Source organism: Vipera berus (genome assembly GCF_964194415.1).
Source record: "Vipera berus genome assembly, chromosome: 8".
Taxonomy (NCBI): domain Eukaryota; kingdom Metazoa; phylum Chordata; class Lepidosauria; order Squamata; family Viperidae; genus Vipera; species Vipera berus.
The window spans coordinates 3628022-3651887 of NC_138211.1; the positions used below are offsets into that span (position 1 = coordinate 3628022).

Genomic DNA, 23866 nt, shown 5'->3' on the forward strand with positions numbered 1-23866 from the left:
CTCGAGGCCAACCAACTTTGTGGTTTACCACGTCTACTCCAACAAATCATGGTTTAAGCAAGCCAGGAGACTTTCAAGAAAGTCTGAACCGGAACGACGGTTGTTTTCCCGCTTCTCCCCTCCCCTCCCCTCCCCCCCCCCGGCCCGCTCGCTCAGGGCGTGGCGCGGAGAAAAGGCGGGAAAAGCCGTTGGGTCGCGCGCGGCGGCCGTTAGCGAGGGAGGCCCGCGGGCGCATGCGCGCTCCTCCCGCAGCCCTTTCCCGGCGCCGCTGCGTCTCCCGGGCAACCGCGCCTCGCGCCCGCCTCTCACGTGAGCGGCCAGGCGAGGGAAGTCACGTGAGGTTTGTTTTCTATATTTTTTTTTCCTCCCTCCCCTTCCCTTCTCGTTTCTCGCGCTCTCCCTCCTCCTCTCCGGTCGGTCGCGCGCTGCCTCGCTCCTTCCTCCTCATCCCGGGCGAGCCAGCGAGCTGTTTCCGGGTCAAGGCAGGACGCGGCCGCCGGACGGGGAGCGCGAAGCGGCGGGGCCCGGTGAGGAGGGGACTGGGGGAGGAGAGAGAAAGGAGGGTTCCCCCCTCCCGCCAAGGAGGCGACGGCAGGAGACGCCTCCCAGCCTGGTGCTGACAGGGTTAACGATGGCGGGGGGAGCGGGGAAGAAGAAGGAGGAAGAGGAGGAGGAGGAGGGGAGAGAGACGAGAGAAATTGCCGTCCAGGTGGAGCCTCCTTGTGCGGCAGCAGTCTGGTTTGACCTCGGAAGCGCTGGGGACGACCCCCGGAGGAGGGAGGGGAGGGAGGGAGGGCCCAGTAAGGGGCAGTAGTGAAGGAGGAGGCTTTGCCAGGCAGAGGCTTGGGGGGGGAGGGGAGACAAGCCTTGAGGGTGGGGGAGGAGAGAGAGAGAGAGATGCTGGTGGCTTTGGGAAAAAGAGTGGGGGGTCCTGATGGAAGCAGCCAGCAGTTGCAGCCGGGCCTCTTAATAATAATAATAATAATAATAATAATAATAATAATAATAATAATAATAATAATAATAATAATAATAATCATCATCATCATCATCATCATCATCATCATCATCATCATCATCATCATCATCATCATCATCCTTTATTGTCAAAGTACAACATGTGTACATTGAGATTAGCTGAGCCTCCCCCCCCCTGCTCTCTCCCCCCAACACACAGATGTGCTTTAGAAGCACCAGAGGTGGCATTGGGTCCTTCCCAGGCCGGCTTCTGTCTCTTTGGAGGCTGCTGGTGGGAAGAGGAGAGGTCAGCATCCTAATAGTAGCAGTGGGTGAAAAAGAGGACTGGAAGGGGGGGGGAGGGGGAAACAGGGGGGCTCAAAGAGGCCGCGTCAAATGCCAGGGCTGCAGCGGGTGAGAAACAAATGCCTGCTTTCGTTTGCATTTTCACACATAACCACGGCTTCCAATACTTGATTATTGGAGGAAAACAAAACCCTCATAGAGATGTTCTTTTTTCCCCCCAAAAAAACAAACAAACACTGTTGATTGATTTAGGTACCCTGCCATTGATCTTCATTTTTGGTTTATTAACCTCTGAAGGCCTTTATGAGACTATTATTAAATTAATGCTTTTCCATAGGCCTTTCAGATAAAATAATATTGATATATAGATAAAATAATATTTTCTTTGGGGACAGACTGAGGCTGTCACATGTCGGTGACAGAAAATCGGGCTGATGCCTCTGGCCCCTCTAGTCTGAAGCAAGGTCTTCTAGGATTTGCAAAAAACACTATAATACACAATCAAAATAGAGCTGGAAGGGATCTTGGGGGTCTTCTAGTACAGCCCCCTGCTCAAGCAGGAGAACATATACCATTTCAGACAAGTGGCTATCTAGTCTCTTCTTAAAAACCTCAAGTGATGAAGCACTTACAATGTCTGAAGGCAAGCTGTTCCCCTGGTTAATTGTCCTTGCTGTTAGGATGTTTCTCCTTAATCCCAGGTTGCTTCTCTCCTTGATTAGTTTCCATCCATTGTTTCTTGTCTTGCCTTCTGGTGCTTTGGAAAATAAATTGACCCCCTACTCCTTGGGGTAGCCTCTCAAATACTGGAATAATGCTATCATGTCCCCTCTGCCATTCCCAAATCCTGCAACCGTTCTTCATATGTTTACATGCTTCTGTATTTCCTACTGATGAATCACATGGCTGTGGTTTCCTTTCCATCTCTGTTCAAATTGTTAATTTCCTTGAAGAAATAAATATTAAGAGCATAACTGATAGCATGTACTTGAATAATAATAATAATAATAATAATAATAATAATAATAATAATAATAATAATAATAATAATAATAATAATAATAATAGTATGTACCTTCAGCAATGTGAGAGGAGTTGCAGAAGTCTCTGGGGGAAAAAAAGCACAAGTCTCCTATTGTGTCATCCAAGGACCATCTGGTCCATCATTCTGTTTCTGTATGTAGAACATGGCATCTGGTTTTCAGAAGTATACAACCTCTGTTCTCAGGAAAGGCAGTACCTTAATGCTACCAAGCTTTTAGCATTTAAATGAGTCAAGTATAATTTTTTCCATATTGCCATTTATAAAAAGCAAGCTTATTGATGAGCTCTTTGCATTGCATGAAGGATGTCTTATGTTGAATTCTTCCATATGCTGCTTAGAAAAATTAGAGGTAACAGGAAATTCTTTTGTTAAAAATGCTCCTTTTCAGAAGAACAAAGGTTACTCTGTTTCCACATTTTAGAATTATTTTCTGTTGATGTTTTGAAGTATGGTTACTTTGATAAATCCAGTGATCAATACAACACGCCTTTCTAATGCTCAGAAGCTATTGTTAAAGTTCAGTCTATGGAATGCTTCCATGTTAAATGCTACTTTATGGACCTTTTAGAAATTTATGTCTGGAATGGACTGAAATAAACTGTTAGACTGGAATCCTTTTTTGAAAAGGTTTGATTTTAAAAGCATTTTGTTTCAAGCTTATATACTGCAAGCCCGCATACTATACAGCCTAGAGGCTACATGTGACCGGCCAAGCAGCCTTTAAAAAATAACTACTATAATAAAATTAGAGCTGTTACTGCAGCCCACTCTAGTGCTTCCTCTGCCATGGAACAGCTGATTGATATATCTGAAGCACATAAGAATTTTCAATATTACCAATGTAGCCCTTTTTCCATCAATGAGTTGTGTAGGTGTAACCAACATCTTAATATATAACAGTTTATCTTTCTTCAGAAAAGCATCCAAAATCTAGGTTTTAGATCCTACGGAATTATTTCATGAACCTTTAAAGTGGTTATCAAAATCCTTGGGCTATTCAAATTGTGAATTCAGTTTTAAAACTAGGAAAGGATTTCCCTTTAAGTTTATATTCTAGTTCAGGGGAGTCTCAATTAGATCTGCATTCTTTTATGTTGGCTTTCCCATCCAGCTAATATTTTTTTATGTTCTTATTGCACTTTTGATTTTGATTTTAAGGCAGTGGTGGATTGTATTACTATTTTGCAAACTGACATGATTTACCAGAGAAGTTGAATATTGAAATCTTTTTTTCCTTGTTGGCTAATTAGAGGGGAGCATAATGGCACTGTTGTACAGTGAAACTTCATTTATTAAACCTTGATACAACTAACATTGCACACAATGGAGCAAATTTACATGGACAATTTGTGTAATGGCATCACTTAAAAGATGTAATTAGTATAATGGTATCATGTCAAGAATGTAAATCACTACAGTGACTTAATTTCTGTGAGTTCTGTAACAAATCCTCTCCCTGCCATATTAATCCCTTAAAACAAATTTCCTCCATACTTTACCTCTTTCATTATCCCTCTTTTGATCAAATAATTTTCAGTATCATACTGCCGTTCAATCAGCAAAGTAGCAATCCATCATCACCACTTAGTTGTTTTTACAGAGCATATACACCAAGCTGAACAAGTCCACACATTAAAAAAAAATTAAAAATACAGAAATCAATCCCTTCAAGCCCAAACTCTGCAGTAAAAATAAAAATAACATGTTAACCCATCAATAATGTCAACAAAATCCATTCATGTTATGTACCAAATGCCAATTAAGGAATATGGTCTCAAGTGCATTGCAAAGTACTCAGAACACAAGATATAGCTCTGGAGGACATACTGTTCCAAAAAAGGCCCCTGCTGTGATAGATGACCTTGGTGTCCACATAACCTCTGCTGTGAAGCAGGAAGGGAACCCTAAGCCTCCAAATGTTTCCTGGGTAGGCTGGGCAGATTCTGCTTGGAGGATTAAGCTGCTAGCTATTGCAGTTTTACCTGGAATACATTTTCTACTTCCTATTCACAAAACATTGAGATTGTAGGAGAAGAGCCGTGTTGGTCTATAAAACTCTGGAAGAGTCTGTTAGAGCACTCATCCTGACTCACAAATTTTATTCAAAGGCATTAGCTCTCGTGAGTTACAGCTTAAGCTTTTAATAAAGTTTGTTACTTGGAAAAGGTGCTGTCAGATTCCTGGGGGGAAAAATATGCGAGGTTAGACAGCATTGTTTGTTGAATTCACTGATGCTGTTTTAAGTTCTCTCTTTTCTTCCGTCCTCTTACCCCCTTCCAGTGCAGGGAATTACATGGATGTGTGATCTTTTCCCCACCTCCGGAAAAATAAAATGAAGGGCTAAGAAGACCCCCTGGAACTCATACATGTAACTCCCGAGAAAGCTGATGCTGAGACTAAACATTAACCATCTTGTGTAAGTGGGGAACATTCTGCACTATTTATTTTTGCAGGATCAAATAATCCACCAGTCGAAGCTTCTTTACGTAAGATACCCTCCTAAGATTTAAAGAATTTGAACACTTTTTTCCTTCAGTCACCTTGTGAATGTCCAGCAGGGTTTGTTTCACGTTTCCATCACTTCATCTGCTTGAATTCCAGGAACGGAGGGAAATAACTTGGTGGCTGCTATAGTTGAGCAGTTGGGTGATCCAATTGTACATCGCTCACACATTCACCTTCCGCCCACCTCTGGGGTTGATTAATTCTTTGCTGTCTTAATTTGTGTGTTATTTCTATTCCCATCTGTAAAATATTGACATATACAAACAAATTGAAACAACACAGACATATCTTAGAGATTGAATGTTTTATACCCAGCATCTATTCACGGTAGAAAAATGAAAAAGCAAATGGTATATATGTATGTTTATAGGCCCTACAAATCAGAAAATACATTGAGTTTTTTTATTGGTCTAGTTGGTATATTCTGTACTGATTAAGTATTGAATATATTCCACACTAGAGATTTTGTGACTGAATTCAGAAATTCACAAAGCGTTACCCTCCGTTCGTCTTTTTTCCATAAGAGGAAAAACGTTTGAATGGTTTAAGGAGCTAAATTGCACAGGCTTCATTCTGCCCATTTGGATCCCACTTACCTATCCTGACCGGCCCCAATAGGATGCTTTAAAGCCTCATATAACCTCCTCAATAGTATTGTAGACATTTCAAATGCCTTCTTTCAAGCTTGAATATCCAGGTGTTCAATCTTGGCAACTTTAAGACTTGTGAACTTCAATTCCCATAATTCCCTACCCAGCGTGGCTGGCTGGGGAATTCTGGGAGTTGAAGTCCAGAGGTCTTAAAGGTTGGACATACTTGATCTAAGCCTTCATCTCAACAAGAGCTACTCTGAACAGTTCCTTCACATTTGATTTTTGAGTAAACTTTTTAATAACACCCTTACTGTACGAGGCTTTCCAAATGTTTAGTGAATTTAACACATTCCTTTACCCAGATTAAAATGGAAGGTGCTTTGTCTAAAGATATGTTTTACGTTTGCCAGAAGAAGGAAGGCATTTGTTTCCTATCCTTTGAACCGCAGCATTTCTGCAAGGGACAATGGATCAGCCCAGTGGGAGAAGCTTCATGCAAGTTCTTTGTGAAAAATACAGTCCAGAAAACTTCCCATATCGCCGTGGTCCTGGAATGGGCGTGCATGTCCCGGCTACACCTCAGGGTTCACCTATGAAAGGTACAGGTTTTGGCTGTATTTTCCTTTTGACTTCCCTAGAGCAGGGCTTGGATTAAAATTGATTATGTTTACTCTTTGTTTTCCCTCTTCTGTGAGAGGGATGGAAGGGAAATGGAGCTTCTTTCCGGATTGCGAAGAATTTCTGGGTGAACTGACTGCCTTGACTCCTTCCACCTCAGCCCCCACCCCCAATTCTGATTTTGAATTCCTGTCAGGTTGATTTCTATCACAGGCATTCCCAAAGAGGAAATACAAGCAGGTTATTTGGGTGGAATTGACAGTAACTGAATGTGACAGAAAAGAACAAAAATAAGTTGAGTCAGTCGGGGACAAAATGTATTGTATGTCACTCAGAGTTAACCTTTCCAGAGTCACCTTATTCTTCTGATTTCTTCATTCAAGTACCTCAAAAAGATGGAAAAGCTATCTTGGTCCCAAGTCAAGGTTACGTTTTTATTAAAATACTTCTATCTAGCAAAATACCACTACAGTGTATGCCGCAGCCTACTGCTTCCTTATTCAATGTGCATACCCATTGCCTTTTGCTAATTAGCAATTCCCCTGATGAAAAAGGCAAAGTTAGTTTTCCTTTATGCTGACAATCATTGCAATTGTTCCAGAAAACCATACTTTATACGAAGGAATAAGATCTTTCTATATGCTTGCATCTTTCATATTGCTTCCAAAGTTACTATTATTTTGTCAGATTTTTTTTCCAGAGTAATTTGATTGCACTGATTTCTGAAATATTAATACTACTCCTGAGGTACCTATATCCTTAGGGTAGATCATAAGAAATTGTGAAAAGGGCTCAAGGACATTGGTTGGTATTCATCAGTTGCAAATGTTGATCCTAGAGAAAGATGCATAGGAGCAGTTTATCGTGTGATCACTTTTTTGACGTCATCCTGCATCAAATAATCATCTTAATAAGCTCTTAGGACATTCTAATTTACAGTTTTATTTATTTAAGAATCACTTTCGACTTTCATCCAGCAAAGAGTATCATTGACTGCATAATAATAAAACAGTATATTTTAAAAACAGCCTATATATGTGACACACATATACACTTATACATACACACACACACACACACACACACACACAGGTGATACATTGCTCTACAAAAACGAGAGACTCCTAAGGGCGTCCTGTCGGTTCTGCTTTTTCAGACCGTCTCAACCTGCCAAGCGTGCTGGTGTTGAACAGCTGTGGGATCACCTGTGCAGGAGATGAGAAGGAGATAGCTGCCTTCTGTGCTCATGTGTCTGAACTGGATCTTTCTGACAACAAACTAGAAGACTGGCATGAGGTAAAGCTGCTTATGCAAACTTCATTCTGAGTAGTAACAAGAACAGCTGTCTCTGCTGCAAGCTGAGTTGGCTGTTCCGGATAGATTCACATGTGCCTCTGGAATTATTGAAGCAAATGCCCTTGCCTGGGGTAATCCAAGGACTTAATATCTGGAAGGCTTAGTACTTTCTCCTTCCAGTTCTGCTCCCAAACCTCAAGCTTTCCGAAGCAGACCATCTGTTCTTTCTTGCTCGTCTCTCCTCTGAAGATTCTCTTCAGAGCTCCCATCACCCCACTTTTTGCCTTTACCTACGGCTTCCACAGTTTCCTGCTCTCAGCTACCATCCCAAGAGTGGGAGGGAAGAAGATATTCTCTGTTTTGCCGTCATTTTTCTTTCCTTGAGGCCTGTTAAGGCCTGCATTAGAATGAGGTTTGGATGGGGCCAGAGGAGATGTAGTTTCAAGCATATCCCTCATAAAACCTTGTTGGATGGCCCAGACTAATTCTACTCTCTCAGCCCAGCTAACCTTATCCACAGCTTCTTGAGGAGATAAAGTGAAATGAGATCCCTGTCTAACTCACCTTAACCTATTGGAGGGAAGGCGGAATATGATTTTAAAAATGGAAAGTTCTAGTTGTTAATAAAACTTTCTTGATTCTCTTAATTTTTATAACAGACGGTAAAATAGGTTCTAGTATCAGGAAGAATTGCACAGTAAGGCTTTTGCGGCTAAGAATTCTAATAGATCCCACTGACTCTTCGCTATTGTTATCCCTTTGTTAGCCCACGTGTCTTCAAAAAACGGATTCGTGTTTGCCCAAAATTCTGCATTATTTTTTATAAATGTTTTTCAGCAGTTTGTATATGTGTTTTCTTCCACGTTTCCTTGCGGCAAGGCTTTTAATTATAAGGAACCATAAAAAGAAAAGCTGTTTTATTGTCTTTGGGGCATCCATTTTTCATTGCCAAATGATAAAAGAATTAAAAAGTTGTTTGCAGAGGGGGAAACCCAAACATTAATCAATTTCGGGAATCAAAATTCTTTAGTAGAATGGTGTTTGGTGCATACAAGATTGCAGAAAAGATGGGTAACGCTGGATAAAATGGTCCTTTCAAAAATGTTGGCACTTGTAAGTTATTTCTTTTCTATAGTTGCTGTTCTTTTCTTTAGAAGTCTGCCAGGTATCTGCTTTTTCCCCTTATCAAGTCTTTTTAAGGGTGTAATTAACTGAACCATTGAGGAGAACAAGCAATTAACCAATCAATCCAAATCATTAAATGGCTACAGTATGAATTACAGATAACTATCTTGAATGCTGTTAGAATCCTTATCATTCTTTAACTCAGTGAAGTGGACTGGAAAGGTTGCTGGGAGGTTTTAATATTATTTGAGATCTGATTACAGAGTGTTTCTTTTTCCTTCTTCCCTTCTTTCCCAGGTCAGTAAAATTGTGTCCAATGTCCCGCACTTGGAGTTTCTGAATCTGAGTTCCAATCCCCTGAATTTGTCAGTTTTAGAGAGGAGGTGTGCTGGATCTTTCTCTGGTGTTCGCAAACTTGTGCTCAACAACAGCAAAGCTTCCTGGGAAACAGTCCACACTATACTGCAAGAATTACCAGAGTAAGCCTAAAGGAAGTAGGATTTTGAGTTAACTGACGAGATACTAAGGAAGGAGAAGGATCACAACAGTTAATCTCAAAACACAAATTCCAAAAAAATGAAAGTGGGCCTTCTAACTGCTTTCCTCTAGACTACTAGTGGACGGGGCCCTCAGAAATGTATGATCTGCTTGACTTTTTGAATCTTACTGAACGGCTACATTTTGCACCAGCCGACAGATTCAAATTCTCTCCAAAGGAAATCCAACCTAAAACTCTAGGTTTTAGAACTGAACCTAGAATTCATTACAAAATCTGTAGTTCAGATTTCGCTGCCTATATTCTGGTTGACCCTATTTGGCCTCCTGTCTTGATTAGTTTCCATGCATGTCTGGGTATGTTGCTATTTTTAATTTTATACGAGTGGCTATATTTCCATCAATTTATTACTCTACAAATTAATGGAGGAGTTAAGGCACTCTGCAAAAGCTAGTGCAAGGTTTACTAGCCCATTTGGCTACCACAAATGGCTATCCTATCTGATTGCCTGGACGTGATTTTAACAAAAAGCCACAATTTCCAAATCTGTTACAGTTACTATAGCAGCTTCTTGTCATTCTGTAATTGTATTTACATGTTATTGAATGGTGTTCCCAGAGGTTCAATCTCCCTTATTTAGTTGTACTCCTTTATAATGACATTAGTATGAGATGCTGATTTAAGATTATAGCTTCAGTGTGTGTGTATACTGAAACTTTGATATATCTTAAATTCCATATACTGGCATTGCAGTAGATCAGGCAAAGGACTAGGTTCTCTAATACACCATTTTTCTATTTGCATTGCTTTTTTCCCCCATCAAGAAGTATTCAATAGCATATCCATCACAAAGCCACTTGTGGCTTGCGCAGATCTATCCACTTCCAAAGTTTTAGACCACATTTGGACTGTGTTTTTGAACTACTACTAAGCTGCTTGGTGCATTTATCTCTAAATTTATCAAATTAACAGATAGTGCCAGTAAGGCAGTCCATGTTCTGCCTTTCTGTTTTTCAGTTATCAGATCAAATAGCTTGCTAATGGACATGCTGGCTTTTGATTGAGACTAAAAGGGGGTGTAGAGAGAGTGCAGGACAACTTCCAGTTAAACATTCTGTTACATATTTTATAAGGCCTCGATTGTCTGGCAGAGCCTCCGTCCAGCTTGGCAGCTCTGTTTTCCTTCATGTGGGACCAAAGCTTATTTAATTCAACCTTCTGCTCTCAGGCTAACTAACCAAATGCAGATGCCTTCAGAAATCCAGAGATGGGATTACAAGGGCAACAGCTTTTTTCCAGTAGTTTTCCCCAAGTAGGGAATGTTTTGTCTGCTACTGCAAGCAGTAGTGATATAGCCCATCTTCTAAAGCTCATCAGCGTGTCTTTTCCTTAAAACCAACATAACTGGATTGCATAGAAATGTTGCTGCATATTTTAATTGGAATTTTCTCCCTACAGCTTGGAGGAACTTTTCCTGTGCCTTAACGACTATAATACAGTGTCTTGTTCTCCAGTTTGTTGTAATTCTCTCAAATTGCTTCACATAACTGACAATAATCTCAAAGACTGGACTGAGATCCGGAAGCTGGGAATAATGTTTCCATCACTAGATACTTTGGTTCTGGCCAATAACAATCTGTTAACCATTGAAGACTCAGAGGATTCTCTGGCAAGGCTATTCCCAAACTTGCGATCCATCAGTCTGCACAAGTCAGGTGAGTCCTTGGATGAAATATAAGGGAAGGATATAAGAGGCCTGTTGGATCAGAACAGAGGCTTAGCTGATCCAGGCTTCTGTTCCCAAACTGCTCATGTAAATATTCTGGAAAGCCCATCCAGTGATTCCACTGGATGATAAGAACAGGGTTTTACTGATTTATTTAACTTACTACGTTCGTACTGCTGGGAATACGAGAATATGCCATAAATCAAAACCTCCCAGGGGTGAGATGGGAAATCTAATCCAGTATGTATATATAAGGTTTTGTTGCATTTCTACCAAAATATATCAGTCTCTTTCAGTAATTAATCACCAGCTTCGTTGGAGCAGCAGACAAAGGTAGACATGAAATGTCATTTTTCAGAAGACGAAAGTAATTTAACAACTCCAAAAAATAATCTAACTTTTAAAGGCTGACATTTTAAAAAATACCAAAATATAATTCATGTAAGTATAAGATACGCACGGAGAAATCTGTGTTCAGATATGATTCCCCGGTAGCAGTAATTTTCTATTACATTTGAGGGATGTTTGATAGAGATAGGTTTGAAAATGTGTGCCTGCCTGCAGTCTGAGCCATTTGCTTTTCTGTTCTGTTCCTCATCTAGTTTTGGCCTGCAAATAATTTTCACACAAGCACAACTTAGACCTATAATATGTTATACCTCTTGTCTGTTTTCCTCGTCTGAGCCTTTCCTTTCTTTAAAGCAGGTCTGCATTCCTGGGAAGATGTTGACAAACTCAATTCTTTCCCTAAGCTTGAGGAAGTGAGGTTGCTGGGAATCCCTCTCCTTCAGTCGTACACCAATGAGGAGCGGAGGAAGCTGGTAATAGCCAGGTCTGGAGATTTTGTTGTAGATCCAGCCTTAATCCAATTAAAAAAATGTGTGATTTGAGTCTGAGGTGCTCAGTCTGAGAGAGGAAATTGAAAGATATTGGACTCCTGTAACTTCATAGTTTTATGAGTGAATAAAAAAAGATAAAGGGGGGGACCTATGTTGTGAATTAAAATTGATCCATGTAATACAGGTAGTCCTTGACTTAAAACAGTTCATTTAGTGACCATTTGAAGTTACAGCAGAATAAAAAAGTGACTTATGACTATTTTTCACATGACAGTTGCACCATCCCCATGGTCACGTGATTAAAATTCAGATGCTTGTGACTGACTCATATTTATGACAGTTGCACGTTATCCCCATTTGTAACTTTCTGACTAGCAAAGTCAATGGGGTAGCCAGAATCATTTAACAACCGTGTTAGTAACTGAACAACCACAGTGATTCATTTAACAATTGTGGCAAGAAATGTTACACCATGGGACAAAAATCACTTAACAACTGCCTAGCTTAGCAAGATAAACTTTGGACTTAGTTGTGGCCATAAGTCAAGGACTACCTTTATAAGTGGCAGTTGACTGGCAGATCTCCTTAAGTAGCCCTATTTTATAGGACTACAAGTAATAGCCATGGAAAAATCATAGATCTATTGTATTTGGAGACTGTTGAGCCCTTGTGCGAATTTTTGCTTGATTCCCAAGCCTGCCAGTTTGGTATTTTTAATGTTTGCGATACTGCAGATACTGTTTTTATTTATTTAAAACCATTATCTGCCATTTCCTATTTTAAAAAATCTCAGTCGTTTGCACTAAGATTGATCCCTTCCTTCTTCACATCTATCCTGGGGCGTCAGGGAGAACCAACAAGACTTCAGTAAGGCCCTAATCTCAGATGAGTCATTTAACCTGCACTTCAGTGTCTCACTTTACAGCTTTGCCGGCAGGGAGATGGCTCAGCATGTCTAAGGACAGGAACTAAGATAGGTCTCTGTCAGTCAGTGGTCAAGAGAGAGGACCCTGTCAGTGGGCCCACTTGGAAGTCTTCCCCTCCGGTGTACATTTTATGTTTTGCAATGAGAATGTGTCCATTGCATCTATGCTGCTCATCTCAACTGAAATCTCACCGAAGCCACTGATGACAGATGTAAAATTAACTGCTGTGAAATTTCGAGACTGTGGCTTGAACTGTGGTCTGATATGTACTAGCTGTGCCAATTTAAAAGAAAAAAAAACTTCGATCCCATATTCTGCAGGTCCGCATTCGTTATTTTCTTTAGTATTTAAAATGCCTGAATGCTGTCCTTTCAGTCGCTGAGAGTCAGCTATTTTTCTATTCCTTGGAATGATTGAAGTGACAGACTAACCCAGGGATTACAGAAAATCAGGCACACACGCAAACACACACACACACACACACACACACACACACACACACACACACTGCAGAATGGGAAAGCAGTACATGGCAAATTTCGACAACCTTTTCTTAAGTTACCAACATTTCATAAAATGCCTTGGAAAGTCCTCAAGAAGGAAGGTGTTTAGAAAATCGTCAGATATATTTATAATCAAGTTGTCATGCACAATTTTAAATCAATTCCTCTCTGTATGGAGCCCAATAAAAATGCAATTTCCCTGACAGCTATACAGTATTTTTGGGTGTCAGTTTCTGCAGGAATCTACTGAAAAGACAATATTTGCTGCTGACTACTTGGGGATTTCCCCCCCCCCTTGCTCAGCTGTTAACATTTTCTCTTCCTCTCTTTGGCAGGCTACCATCAATCACCAAGCTGAACGGAAGTGTCATAATGGACGGAGAACGAGAAGACTCTGAAAGATTTTTCATTCGTTATTATATCGACTTTCCACAGGAAGAAGCTCCTTCCAGGTGAGGGATTACCCAGAAGTTTGTGGAATGAATTAAAAACTTTGGCTGTTCAGCATAGTTTTGAAGACATGAACTGTAAACTGAGATGCCTCCAGTTCAGAATTTTTGCTCTAAGTCCCTTGCCTCGCTGCATCTCATTTATCTTCACTATGGAGTCTCATATATATTACTGACTTATCTTGCAAGAGTGTTACAGACGCTGCAGCGCAAATGAGTAAATTACCACTTGAACAGCTACAGATATCGGTCAGCACTTCCACGCTGATGGAAGACTGTAAATAACAGGCCGAATGCTTTATTACCGATATTTGTAACCCATTGCTAATGAATAATTAAGAGTACAGTCGAGCTTTGGCTGTCAGGAAGGTTGTAGCCTGAAAGAGAGATCAGGGGAAGCCAAGGGTAGAAAGAGGAAACTGATAGATGATATTATGCACAGGTACAGCTTAATTAACTATTAGAAGGGGCAGCTAAAGCCAATGGGGCAAAGAGTCATAACTGTGGCAGACTTTGCATGCATAGGCATAGGACACAGGCAACGTTGATTGCATTTTCAGCTCTTTGACCCCCACTTGCCCTTCCTAAACCAGATATTGAGACCCTTGAATGAGTTCAACAGTGAACTGTCAGGCAATTCCAGAAAAGAAAAAAAAATAGTAAAATGTTTGGCACAGAGAAATCTTAAAACGTGTGTGGTATCTTGAACACTCAGCACCATTGAGTTTCCTGTGATTTTTGGTTTGGTTTTGCCCCAGCAGTTTTTGGCTATCGGTTCCCGGCAGGTTAATGCAGAAGGCAAAATTGCCTTTCGTCTCCCCATTTCCCCCCACACACCCCATCTAAGTTCATAGCCTTTGAATAACCCTGGGCTTCCCTCCCCCAGCCTGATTGTTCAATGGCCCCTTTGTCTGGATGGCCTCATCTGTGTGGGGTCTTGAAGAGACCTGTGCCCTCCATGGAGTCTGCCTTTCCAGCCCACCAAACCAGCATGCCATTTCAGGTCCCTTTGAGGGCTGTGAATAGCTGAGATGGCGTCCCCAGTGAATCAGGCTTCAGGTTCCACATCCTGCATCTTTAGTTCATGCTTGAGGTTCATTCTCTGACTTTTCCCCCAATAACTCAATTTCTTCTCCCCCCCCCCCTTTTTTTCCTTCTCCAGCCTTGATTACAACCATCTTTCCTTTCCTTTTTTTCTCTTTCCTGCCCTTTCAAGATTGACATTTTAGGAACACATCTTCCAAACAATTATTATACCTGTGACAATCATGATATTAATAATATTATAGCCTAATCATACAAAAAGAAGTTATTTCCTCCCCCCCCTTGTTTTGCAAACTGATGAACTGCCATCCTGGTGTCCAAGGTATTGATTCATCAGAACTTTACAGCTTCTTTAAAATTTCCATACATATTTTAGTTTCGATAGAATGTCACAAGGGTGAGATTACAAATGAAATGATCTTTTGTGTTGCTTCTGACTGGTTAAATGCACTTGTTAGATCCGGAGACAAAAAGATGTGCTTCGCAGACACAACTAGAGTAAAGATGTGCTTAAAAGTCCTGCAATTTGGGAGCTTGGATCCAGTTATAGTTAAGATGCTGAGCCAAGGGACCATAAAATTTATACAGCAGCCTTGGACCAATTACTCATTTTAACCCAACTTTGTTTAACCAAATTGTACCTTTGGGGGTGAAATTAGTGACCTTGTGCATACCAACTTGTGTGTTCCCAGGCAGGACATGAACTTGATAAATGGAAACTTTTTCACTTTGGAATACAAGTTAGCTTTTAAAAACTAAATTCCCGCAGTTTTCAATCCAGTCGAGGAAAATAGTTTTGCTGCCCTCAATAATTCTGCATTTTTCTTATCTTTGTTTGATAAGAAGAGATTGGACAACCATTTGTCTGGGATGGTATAGGTCTCCTGCTTGAGCAGGGGATTGGACTAGAGGACCTCCAGGGTCATCTTCCAACCCTGTATCCTGTTATCTGTTACCATCTGCTGAGAATGCACAGTTTTGGCCTTCGGTGAGAAAAGAGTTGTGGAATCTCCAACGCACTTGGATAGCCTTTTGTTTTGATCACACTGGCATTTCTACCTGTCCGGTAGCAGTGTCTGCAGTCACCTGAACGGAAAAACAGGGCGTTTTCAGAGTTCTGCTGAACAAGCCATGGATCCCACGATACAAGAAGTGATGGAATGAATGGAGGTGTTGAAACCCATCCTGAAAAAGCCGCCTTTCACTTCCCACTGTCGATTTTAACTGCTGTCAGCCATCACGGCGTTCGGAGAATGTGTCTTCCTTATCCCCCAAATCATCCTTAGCCAAAATGGACCCAAGTTTTCTCTCCGTGCTAATTGCAAGGCCAAGCACAGCAACCTCTTCTCCAAACACTCGGCCTCTGTGAAAGCTGGTTTTGTCCAAACCGTAGTGCGCTCCACCAGCCACCTCATATTGCAGACAGACAGAGGCTCTGCTGTTGATGGAATATCCTTACCTTTAACACTAGTCCCCTGAGGGGGCCTCCCTCCCCAGTTGCCAGGCCCCATCATCCCCTGACAGGAGCAATGACACAGCAGCGATCACCGTTTTGGCCTGAGCCAAAAAGGAAACAAAAGGGGCTTTCAGTCCCGGGCATCCCTTAGAGACTCTGAAACGTTACACCACCCCCCTCCATTCTTAACCACTCTTTGTTTTTATCTTTTCAGCTACCTTGGACTTTGGGTTAACTTTTTGCCACTTTCCCAGCCCAGCAGAAGAGATGCTCCTTCCTCTTTATTAATGAGAGATATCTGAAAAATGCTTGTGGGGGGGAGGGGGAGAGCAGAGACAAGGAGCAAAGACAGAAATCTCTAACCAGGAGCATAAACAAGAGGATGTTTATCTCGGAGGGTGAAGAAACTTGTTGAACGGGTTCGTGGTCATCCAGACAATGCTGCCCCACTTATTTTTTTTCTCTCCCATTCAGCCTTGTCCTCCATTTGCAAATGCCAAAACGAACGAAATTCAGACCTACCTGCTGGAAGCAGCAGAAAGGCAGAAGCTGAACCAAAGTTATGTAATTAATAGCTGTAAAAATTTCAGCTTGACTCTATTCCTACAAGCTACAACAGCAGGTTTCACTTGGGTGGTGAATGAATGCTACTAGCAAAAGAGAAATGGGGGGTGTCTTCCCTCCCACCTCCTGAGGTTGGGACATTTATCTCTGCATCATTCAGCAGGACCGTGTTGAAAGAACTACATCTTTATTACAGGGCTACCACAATAGTTCATGTACATTGTGAGAATTTGGAATTGCAACTGCACTGTCCCTAAATGTCTGTGGTTTACACATTCGACTTTCTCTTCATTGGGGGGTTGAGAATACTAGCTGATTGAGCCTGTGATTGGACACCTTTGCCAGGTTTGGGGAAATACAGATGGTGCCATGTCCTGAGTCAAGCCATTATGGGCCAGAATTAGAGATGGTACAGGCCACTGGCTTTCAGTTGATTATGATATCCAGTATTGACTTCTTCAAAAACTCAAAGCAGTGTAGATCCAGGACACTTAAAGTAAACCACCTCTCAGTTCATTCTTTAATCTCCAGTGAGGCCCTTTTTTAGTTTATAATAGCTGACCGTTGCGTTTTCTACATTGTACCTGGGTCCTGAAACTAAGTGGTGCATTCAGCCCCTTCACTGTTAATTTTCTGGCTGCAAGTACATATCATTTGCCTGAAGGAACATTTTAGGTCTTAGCTTGTACAGCCCCCAAGGAGCAGAACTGATCTTCTGGTTGCTAAAAAGTTTTAAAACGGTTGAGGTTTTTTCCAGGTGTATAGGACATTGTTAGTTGGCTTTAAAAGGTTGGCACAAAATGCCAGAAATATATATTTTAATAAAGTATTAGGTCTATTCAGCAGCCTTTGCCTGTTGTCTCCACCCCATTTCCTTAGGTATCATGAACTAGTGACAAAATACGGGAAGCTGGAAAAGCTGGCGGTGGTCGACCTGAAGCCTCAGAGCAGCGTCAAGGTTGAAGTTCACTTCAAAAACCAAGTGAGGGAGATGAACATCCGCTTAGATCAGACGGTGGCGGAATTCAAGAAAGAATTGAAAACGGTGGTCCAGCTGCCCATCAGCAGCATGCTGGTCACCTACTTCGATAACGAAGATCCTTTTGGCCCCGAAGAGCTGAAGTACAACTCCAGGGCCCTGCACTCCTACGGCATCCGGGATGGAGACAAAATCTATGTGGACTCCAAAGCCAAGTAGCCTCTCTGCTCCAAGAAGGCCTGCTCCAGAGTGCACATCTGCCCCACATAACACACTCAAGGGACTTTCTGACGGGGTATTTCATTTGGGTTCATTGGTTGAGATTTGGTGTTTAGAAGTGTGTCAGATCACTTCTCTAGCCCATGTTAGCAGGTCCAGATCTGTGAGATAAGCACCAGGATTCAGCACAGATGACAGGAGGCTCCCAAGAGGCGTGACATCAAGCAGGTGTGCAGTTTCCCTCTGTTATCTCCCAGCTGCTTCAGTATACTTGTGAATGTAGCATGACAGGCCGTCTTCGAAGCCCGGAGGTCATTACAGCCACTCAGCCAGGGAATTCAGGCTTCCAGCCTGCATAAGCAGTAAGGTACGTGTGAAAAAGATTCTGTGCAGGTCTTGTTCCTGTGGCAGTTGGACTCCAATTACAAATGGCTGCACTGCTGTCCTTTCACCTGGGTGGTCTGTCATTTCTTTCTTCCTGGGGGGAGGGGGGGGCTTTTGGAAGGAAAGAGTTCTTCAAGTCACGTTCTACCAGAGATGGGCCTGGAGGATCTCCAGCAGCATTCTGGATTTCAGATAGCTGAAGGAGATACTCAGAGAGGTGCTTAATGTGTGTGCATGCACTGTCTCCTTCCCTCTCCCACACATACATAGAGACAACACACACACCTACAGCTTCCAAAGCACAGTAATGAGGACACACTACAAAACTGCATTCCTTTAGATAACCCTCCTTGTTTGCCAGATCTCCAAGGTGGCATAGATAAACTATTTCTGCACAGGGCACGTTGGAAGTTAAATGGATGGCATTTTGACATGCAGCCAATGAGTCGGGCAGCTAAGCAGAACAAATGATGGATCTGTTTGATAGAAATCATTGCCTGGTTGGTTGCCGAAGCAGACTCCTTTTGTTCAACAGTTTGCGAAAAGATCATGAATCCCTTGCAGTGCTGCTATATGTTTGGTTCGTTATTATTATGAATTGCACTTAAGGTGGCTTAAATGCTTCTCCCTCTCATTCCTGCATCCGTAATTTTATTCTTAGAATAAACCTGTGGTAGGATTAGCTGAGGGATAGACACTAGTTCTTACCAACTAGAAGCCTTTCATAGCCAATTTTAACCTGAATTCCAAATTTTGTATTATAATACCTGGATGGAAACCAAAACCTAAATACAGCTGAGTTCATTTTTAAGTCAATTTTTAAGCCAACAGAAGCATGGAAAACCATCCATGGTCCTCCAAGAAAGTCATCCCATTGGTTGGTCATTTTTATGCATGAGTCATTATTAGTCCCTTTATACGGTCCGTGATTCGTGCAGCTGTATTGGGATGAGCTTCTGTTACCTAACTTCAAAGCAATTCTTCTGTAATCAGAACTTTGAGAGACTGCAGCGAAGACCATATTAAATGTTCCCTCCTGTTTTCATAGACTCTCAAGTCTCTTGTACGGTTCTGCTTGGAAATGTGCATTAAACTTGTTTACTTTGTAAATCGGGCAGGTGCTGCCCGCCCTTCCTCGTGTCGGTTTGACAAGCTGGAAGCAGTTCAATCCATCCATTTTACACATGTACATTTAAATGTCTTATTACCTGTGAACGTTTGACCTGAGTTGGTAGCTTTTATGCTTCGAAAGCAAGATTTTTTTTCTTTCATCCCTTGATTCTGCTATTCCCTCTTGGGGCTTCATTTTTATATAATTTGCAGAGTGTGGGGGTTTCCTCCCCTCCTTTCTGATATCTGTATTGTTGGAAAGCAAAAGAAAGCCCTTTTGTTCTCTCATTGGAAAGGAGACATTACCACCCTCTGCACGTTAAAGAGGGAGAATGGCTTAGACAGAAGAGCCTTCAGATCACCATCCGGTGTGAAGCTACTGTTCTCCATCAAATTATGACTATTGAACGTCACTCCAGAATAATAGTATTCTGGATTTTATAACTATAGCAAGCTGAGGTTCTTTCCTCTCCATTTACTTAGCAAAATGCCCTTATGGTACTTTGTGATGCCATCCCAAATCAGCATTTTATTTATGATCGATGCGTGTGTGTGTGTGTGTGTGTGTGTGTTTACACATGCTGTGATGGGGAATGTTCATGTCAATAAGATATTTTATTATAAAGATATATGGAAAGATAGAACTGTGTAATAATATACTATTATTTTATCGGTGCTCCGACAGTATAAAATACCCTAGTAAGGGTTGACAGACTGGTTGAATGCAAAGGGCCAGCCATTGAAATTCTATTGTATTTCTTCTCTTCCTCCCCACTCCAATATTGATGCCATGGTAGTACTGTTCACTATCCATGTAGTTGGTATCTTAGAAAGAAGCATTAAATGGATCGGGGAGAGAGACAGCAAAGGAATTCCACCGAAGATTCATATTTTTGTGTGTGTTGTTGAAAGAGACCCTTAAATCCTAAACCTACTTCCTTAACCTTTTGTCTCCTGTGTTGCGACTCTTACAGACTTTTGGGTAGCAGTAAGTTAGGAAAAAGCTGTATTTAATTTAGAAATGTGCAGGTTGTGTAACTTAGGCAATTCAAGAGTGCTTAAGTTGTCATTCTGCTAGGTATAATATAAAGAGAAAAGGCTACAGCAAGGCAGAGCCTTTGTGCCTATCCCTTGGATTTTCTTCAACAATTTCCACTTTTGTTTTTGTTTTGAAAAACTGTAAAATGCTTTGGAAGCTGAGGTCTGCCTGTAATACATTCTGTCAGCTTTCTACAATTATATAGAATTGGCACATAACTATGGACAAAAACTGTCAGCATTTGGAGAAGCCAAGCTACATCAAATATTTAATCTTTTAATTAGGTACATTATAGTAGGATAAAAACAGCATGAAAAGAAGAGTAATGTAATGGCATTCTGTACAAATGCCCTCTTTTTGTATTGGATTGAGCTGCTAAATCTGTGGATCATCCTGGTTTGCCAGCAGCATCAAATTCACATTCTCCAACTTTTCTGTGTTGGACTCATAGCACTGATTGGTTTGCTATTTGTGCTTTTTTAAATGCTGTGTACAAAAAGGAGATGCGGTATCACACTCTTTGCCCGTTTTCAACTGCTTTCATCCAATGCTGATGTCACAGTAGATTGGATTTTGACCATTGATGTTTTGCTTAAAAGAAAATGTTAACATTAACATTCAGTTCATTTTTGGCTATTCATATGATGAGAACTGTCATAAGCCAGATGCACAGCTGTTTGCTGTTGAACTTGTGAACTCCCCTTTATGCTGGCGCAGGGGCATCCAACTTTAGCAACTTTTAAAACCTGTGGCCTTCAACTCCCAAAATTCCCCAGCCAGCCATTCTGGCTGGGGAATTCTGGGAGTTGTAGTCCACAGGCCTTAAAGTTCCCAAGGTTGGACACTCCTGGGCTAGAGGTTTTCTCCGCAGATAGTTAAGCTGGGAGACTAAATACTGTAGATATCATTTGCATTGCCCAACCGACTGGGCCATAAATTTATCCACATCCAAAACACTGGATAGAAAGAGCAAGACGATTGACTTCTTCTGTAGTTATATTTTGAACTGCACTATCAAGTTCACAGTAGGGCACTGGACCCCATTTATACGAAACTCCGATTCTCTTCAGGAGTCTGCCTGCCAAAAAAACACTACATTTTTGGGATGGTGGTGGTGATGGGGGCAGTGTTCTGGTCACTGGAAGGAGATTATATTCTCCCCAGTGCTCTTTCCCTAACGACCCCAGTTTATGAAAGGTGACCCTTTTTTAAGTTAAGTGGGGTGATGTCAGAAAGTCTTCTCTTTCTCAGTCAGGTTAATCTGTAGAGTTCACTGCATTAGAAAATAGTGTAATTATCTGCCATTTTTAATGGTCTTATGCTGAAAAACCTGGGGAACTGGGAACTATTAGCTTCGGAACTCGGGGTTGTTATCCCTGGGTAGCAAGCCATAGCAAGTAATTACCAACTCATACCTGGGTCTGGCAGTTGCTTGTAGTATTGGACAAAAAGAAGGATCTTGGTTGGCACTACTGCGGGTGACTAAGTTCTGTGCATGTTAGACCTCAATTTAGCATTCACATTATGCAAAATATGAGATTTATAGCTAATTCTGTTTCCATGATTACGTTGAGTGAGAAACTTGTAATTTCCCCCCCCCTTCCCGACATGGAATGCTGGGGTGAAGAATGGACAGGGTGTGTGTGTGTTGTGGTGAGACCCCAGCATGAATGGAGAAATTAAAAAATAACAAGCAAAATGACATAGTCCTAGACTAGACTCTGAATTCTCTACCCTTGCTTTGGCTTTTGAACTTCGTCGGAATCCACTACAGCTGGAGTTGAAACTGTTTATCAAAGCAGACAGTCTTTGCTGAATTCCATACGCCAGTGTTTCTTAACCTTGGCCACTTTAAGAACTGAGGACTTCCAACTGGCTGGGGAATTCTGGGAGTTGAAGTCCACGGGTCTTTAAGCAGCCAAGGTTGAGAAACACTGCTATAAACTGTTGAGGATGTTTACAGGTAAGGAGTCTAGGTCTGACTAAGATGCTGTTTCTAAGTAGCCCTCATTTGTATTAATGGCTAGCCCAGGGGTAGGCAACCTCGGCTCTTTTATGACTCACGGACTTCAACTCCCAGAATTCCTGAGTCAGCTGACTCAGGAATTCTGGGAGTTGAAGTCCGTGAGTCATAAAAGAGCCGAGGTTGCCTACCCCTGGGCTAGGTAGAGCGTACTTTCTAGAGGGAGTTGCAGCTACTTTCCAGAACACAGATGAGCACCTGGCTGTACCCTGTTTGCCACCCTAGTTATAAAGATTTGGAGTAGGCACAAGGGCTGCAACTTGGAAAAAACTATCATTAAATTCTAGAGCTAGTTTTTGATAGAAATCTCTGTGTGAGGTTACACCAATGGAGCCACTTTGATGGTGTACGCAAGGCAATTGAATGTAAGTGATAGTGTGACTTCTGTGTAGAATTACCATTAGAGAGTGTCTGCTTCTGAGGAATCTCCTACTCCTGTTTTGCTCTCTTGCTGACACAGTGAGGAAGCCCTCATCACTTACTTCACTAACCGATGTAACATCTGGCCAAGATCCTTGGCTTGGCCATTTAAAAGGGCAATACATATCAACCTTGGGAGAGTTAGTAAGGCACAATGACATGCAGCGATCTCTTATTCAAGATACACAGGGCCTGAAGATTTTTCTGCATCTATTTACCTGGAAAAATATCTGACAGGATGATTAAATACAAATCTACTAAAGTTTCACTTTTGTTTATACTCCAGTTCATGTACTTTTGTGGACGAAAGACAATATCCCTTTTCCAAGAAACAAGCATTGTATTTCAGTGTTCAAGAACTTGCTCCAAATATAAGGCAGTCAATTGAATGATATCAATAAACTATAAGTTTTGTAAAAAAAAAAAACACCCGTGTGAAACTACTTTATTTACATATGTTGATTCTAAGCTATAAATTTCGATGCTCATGGATCTTGCTGGATTAAGATTTAGTTTCTCGTCTCTACTTGTTGCTGTGCTCTGGGAAAACTACAGAACTGTCCAGAAAGTCTCGCAACCTCTGGCTGTTGAAATCAGGTGGTCCATTTCTTGAAACGTTCACAGACCTGAAATGATTTTCTTCGAAAAGGAGAATCTGAAGTAAGAAATCTATGAAAACTGTAAATCTACATGAATTCCTTCCTAGACATCAATTTGGGTATTTTATAAGCTTGGAAAAAGTTAGTTTGGCCCCAGAGGTCCTTCTCTCCTCTGTGAGTTTAGTTCTTACGTTCTTTAATGCTAATTTGGTAACACTATATAGACCCGACCCTCAGTAGTACAAAGGAAGGGATGCTTGCTTTTTCTCTACTCCCCCCCCCCCAAGTGAAAAGTGATTCTGATCAAAACAGTCTCATACGTAGTTCTTCCAGCCTTGACATTTCCTTTCTGGATCTCCTGGAAAGTTTTCAGTTTTCAGAAAGGGATTGCTTCAGATTTGCAGCCCATTTCTGACTCGCCTTTTGATCAGCGAACATACTGTCATAGATTTGAGATGCAAAACTGATTGGTTATTAATTGAAAAGCATTTATTTAGCTTTGTCTTCAGTTGGGGGCAAAAAAAAGGATTTTTGGAAGCATCAATCACTGTTAGCAGTTCTTTATTGACATGCATCCTTCGCTGACATAAGTTTTCCCAGAGTTGATCAAAACGTGGTTTCAGATTTCAGGTACAATTTTGCTTC

General features: G+C 41.4%; 1 protein-coding gene across 1 annotated transcript; it reads left to right on the top strand.

Annotated features, from left to right (window-relative positions):
* Positions 1 to 419: 419 nt before the first annotated feature.
* Positions 420 to 23002, top strand: TBCEL (tubulin folding cofactor E like). Its single transcript, XM_081333826.1, has 10 exons — positions 420 to 527; positions 4589 to 4724; positions 5817 to 6005; positions 7181 to 7320; positions 8743 to 8924; positions 10400 to 10656; positions 11373 to 11499; positions 13271 to 13387; positions 17328 to 18013; positions 22909 to 23002. The coding sequence occupies exons 3-9, from the start codon at positions 5873 to 5875 to the stop codon at positions 17644 to 17646; spliced, it is 1275 nt and encodes a 424-aa protein (XP_081189952.1). The 5' UTR covers positions 420 to 527; positions 4589 to 4724; positions 5817 to 5872; the 3' UTR covers positions 17647 to 18013; positions 22909 to 23002.
* Positions 23003 to 23866: the final 864 nt, after the last annotated feature.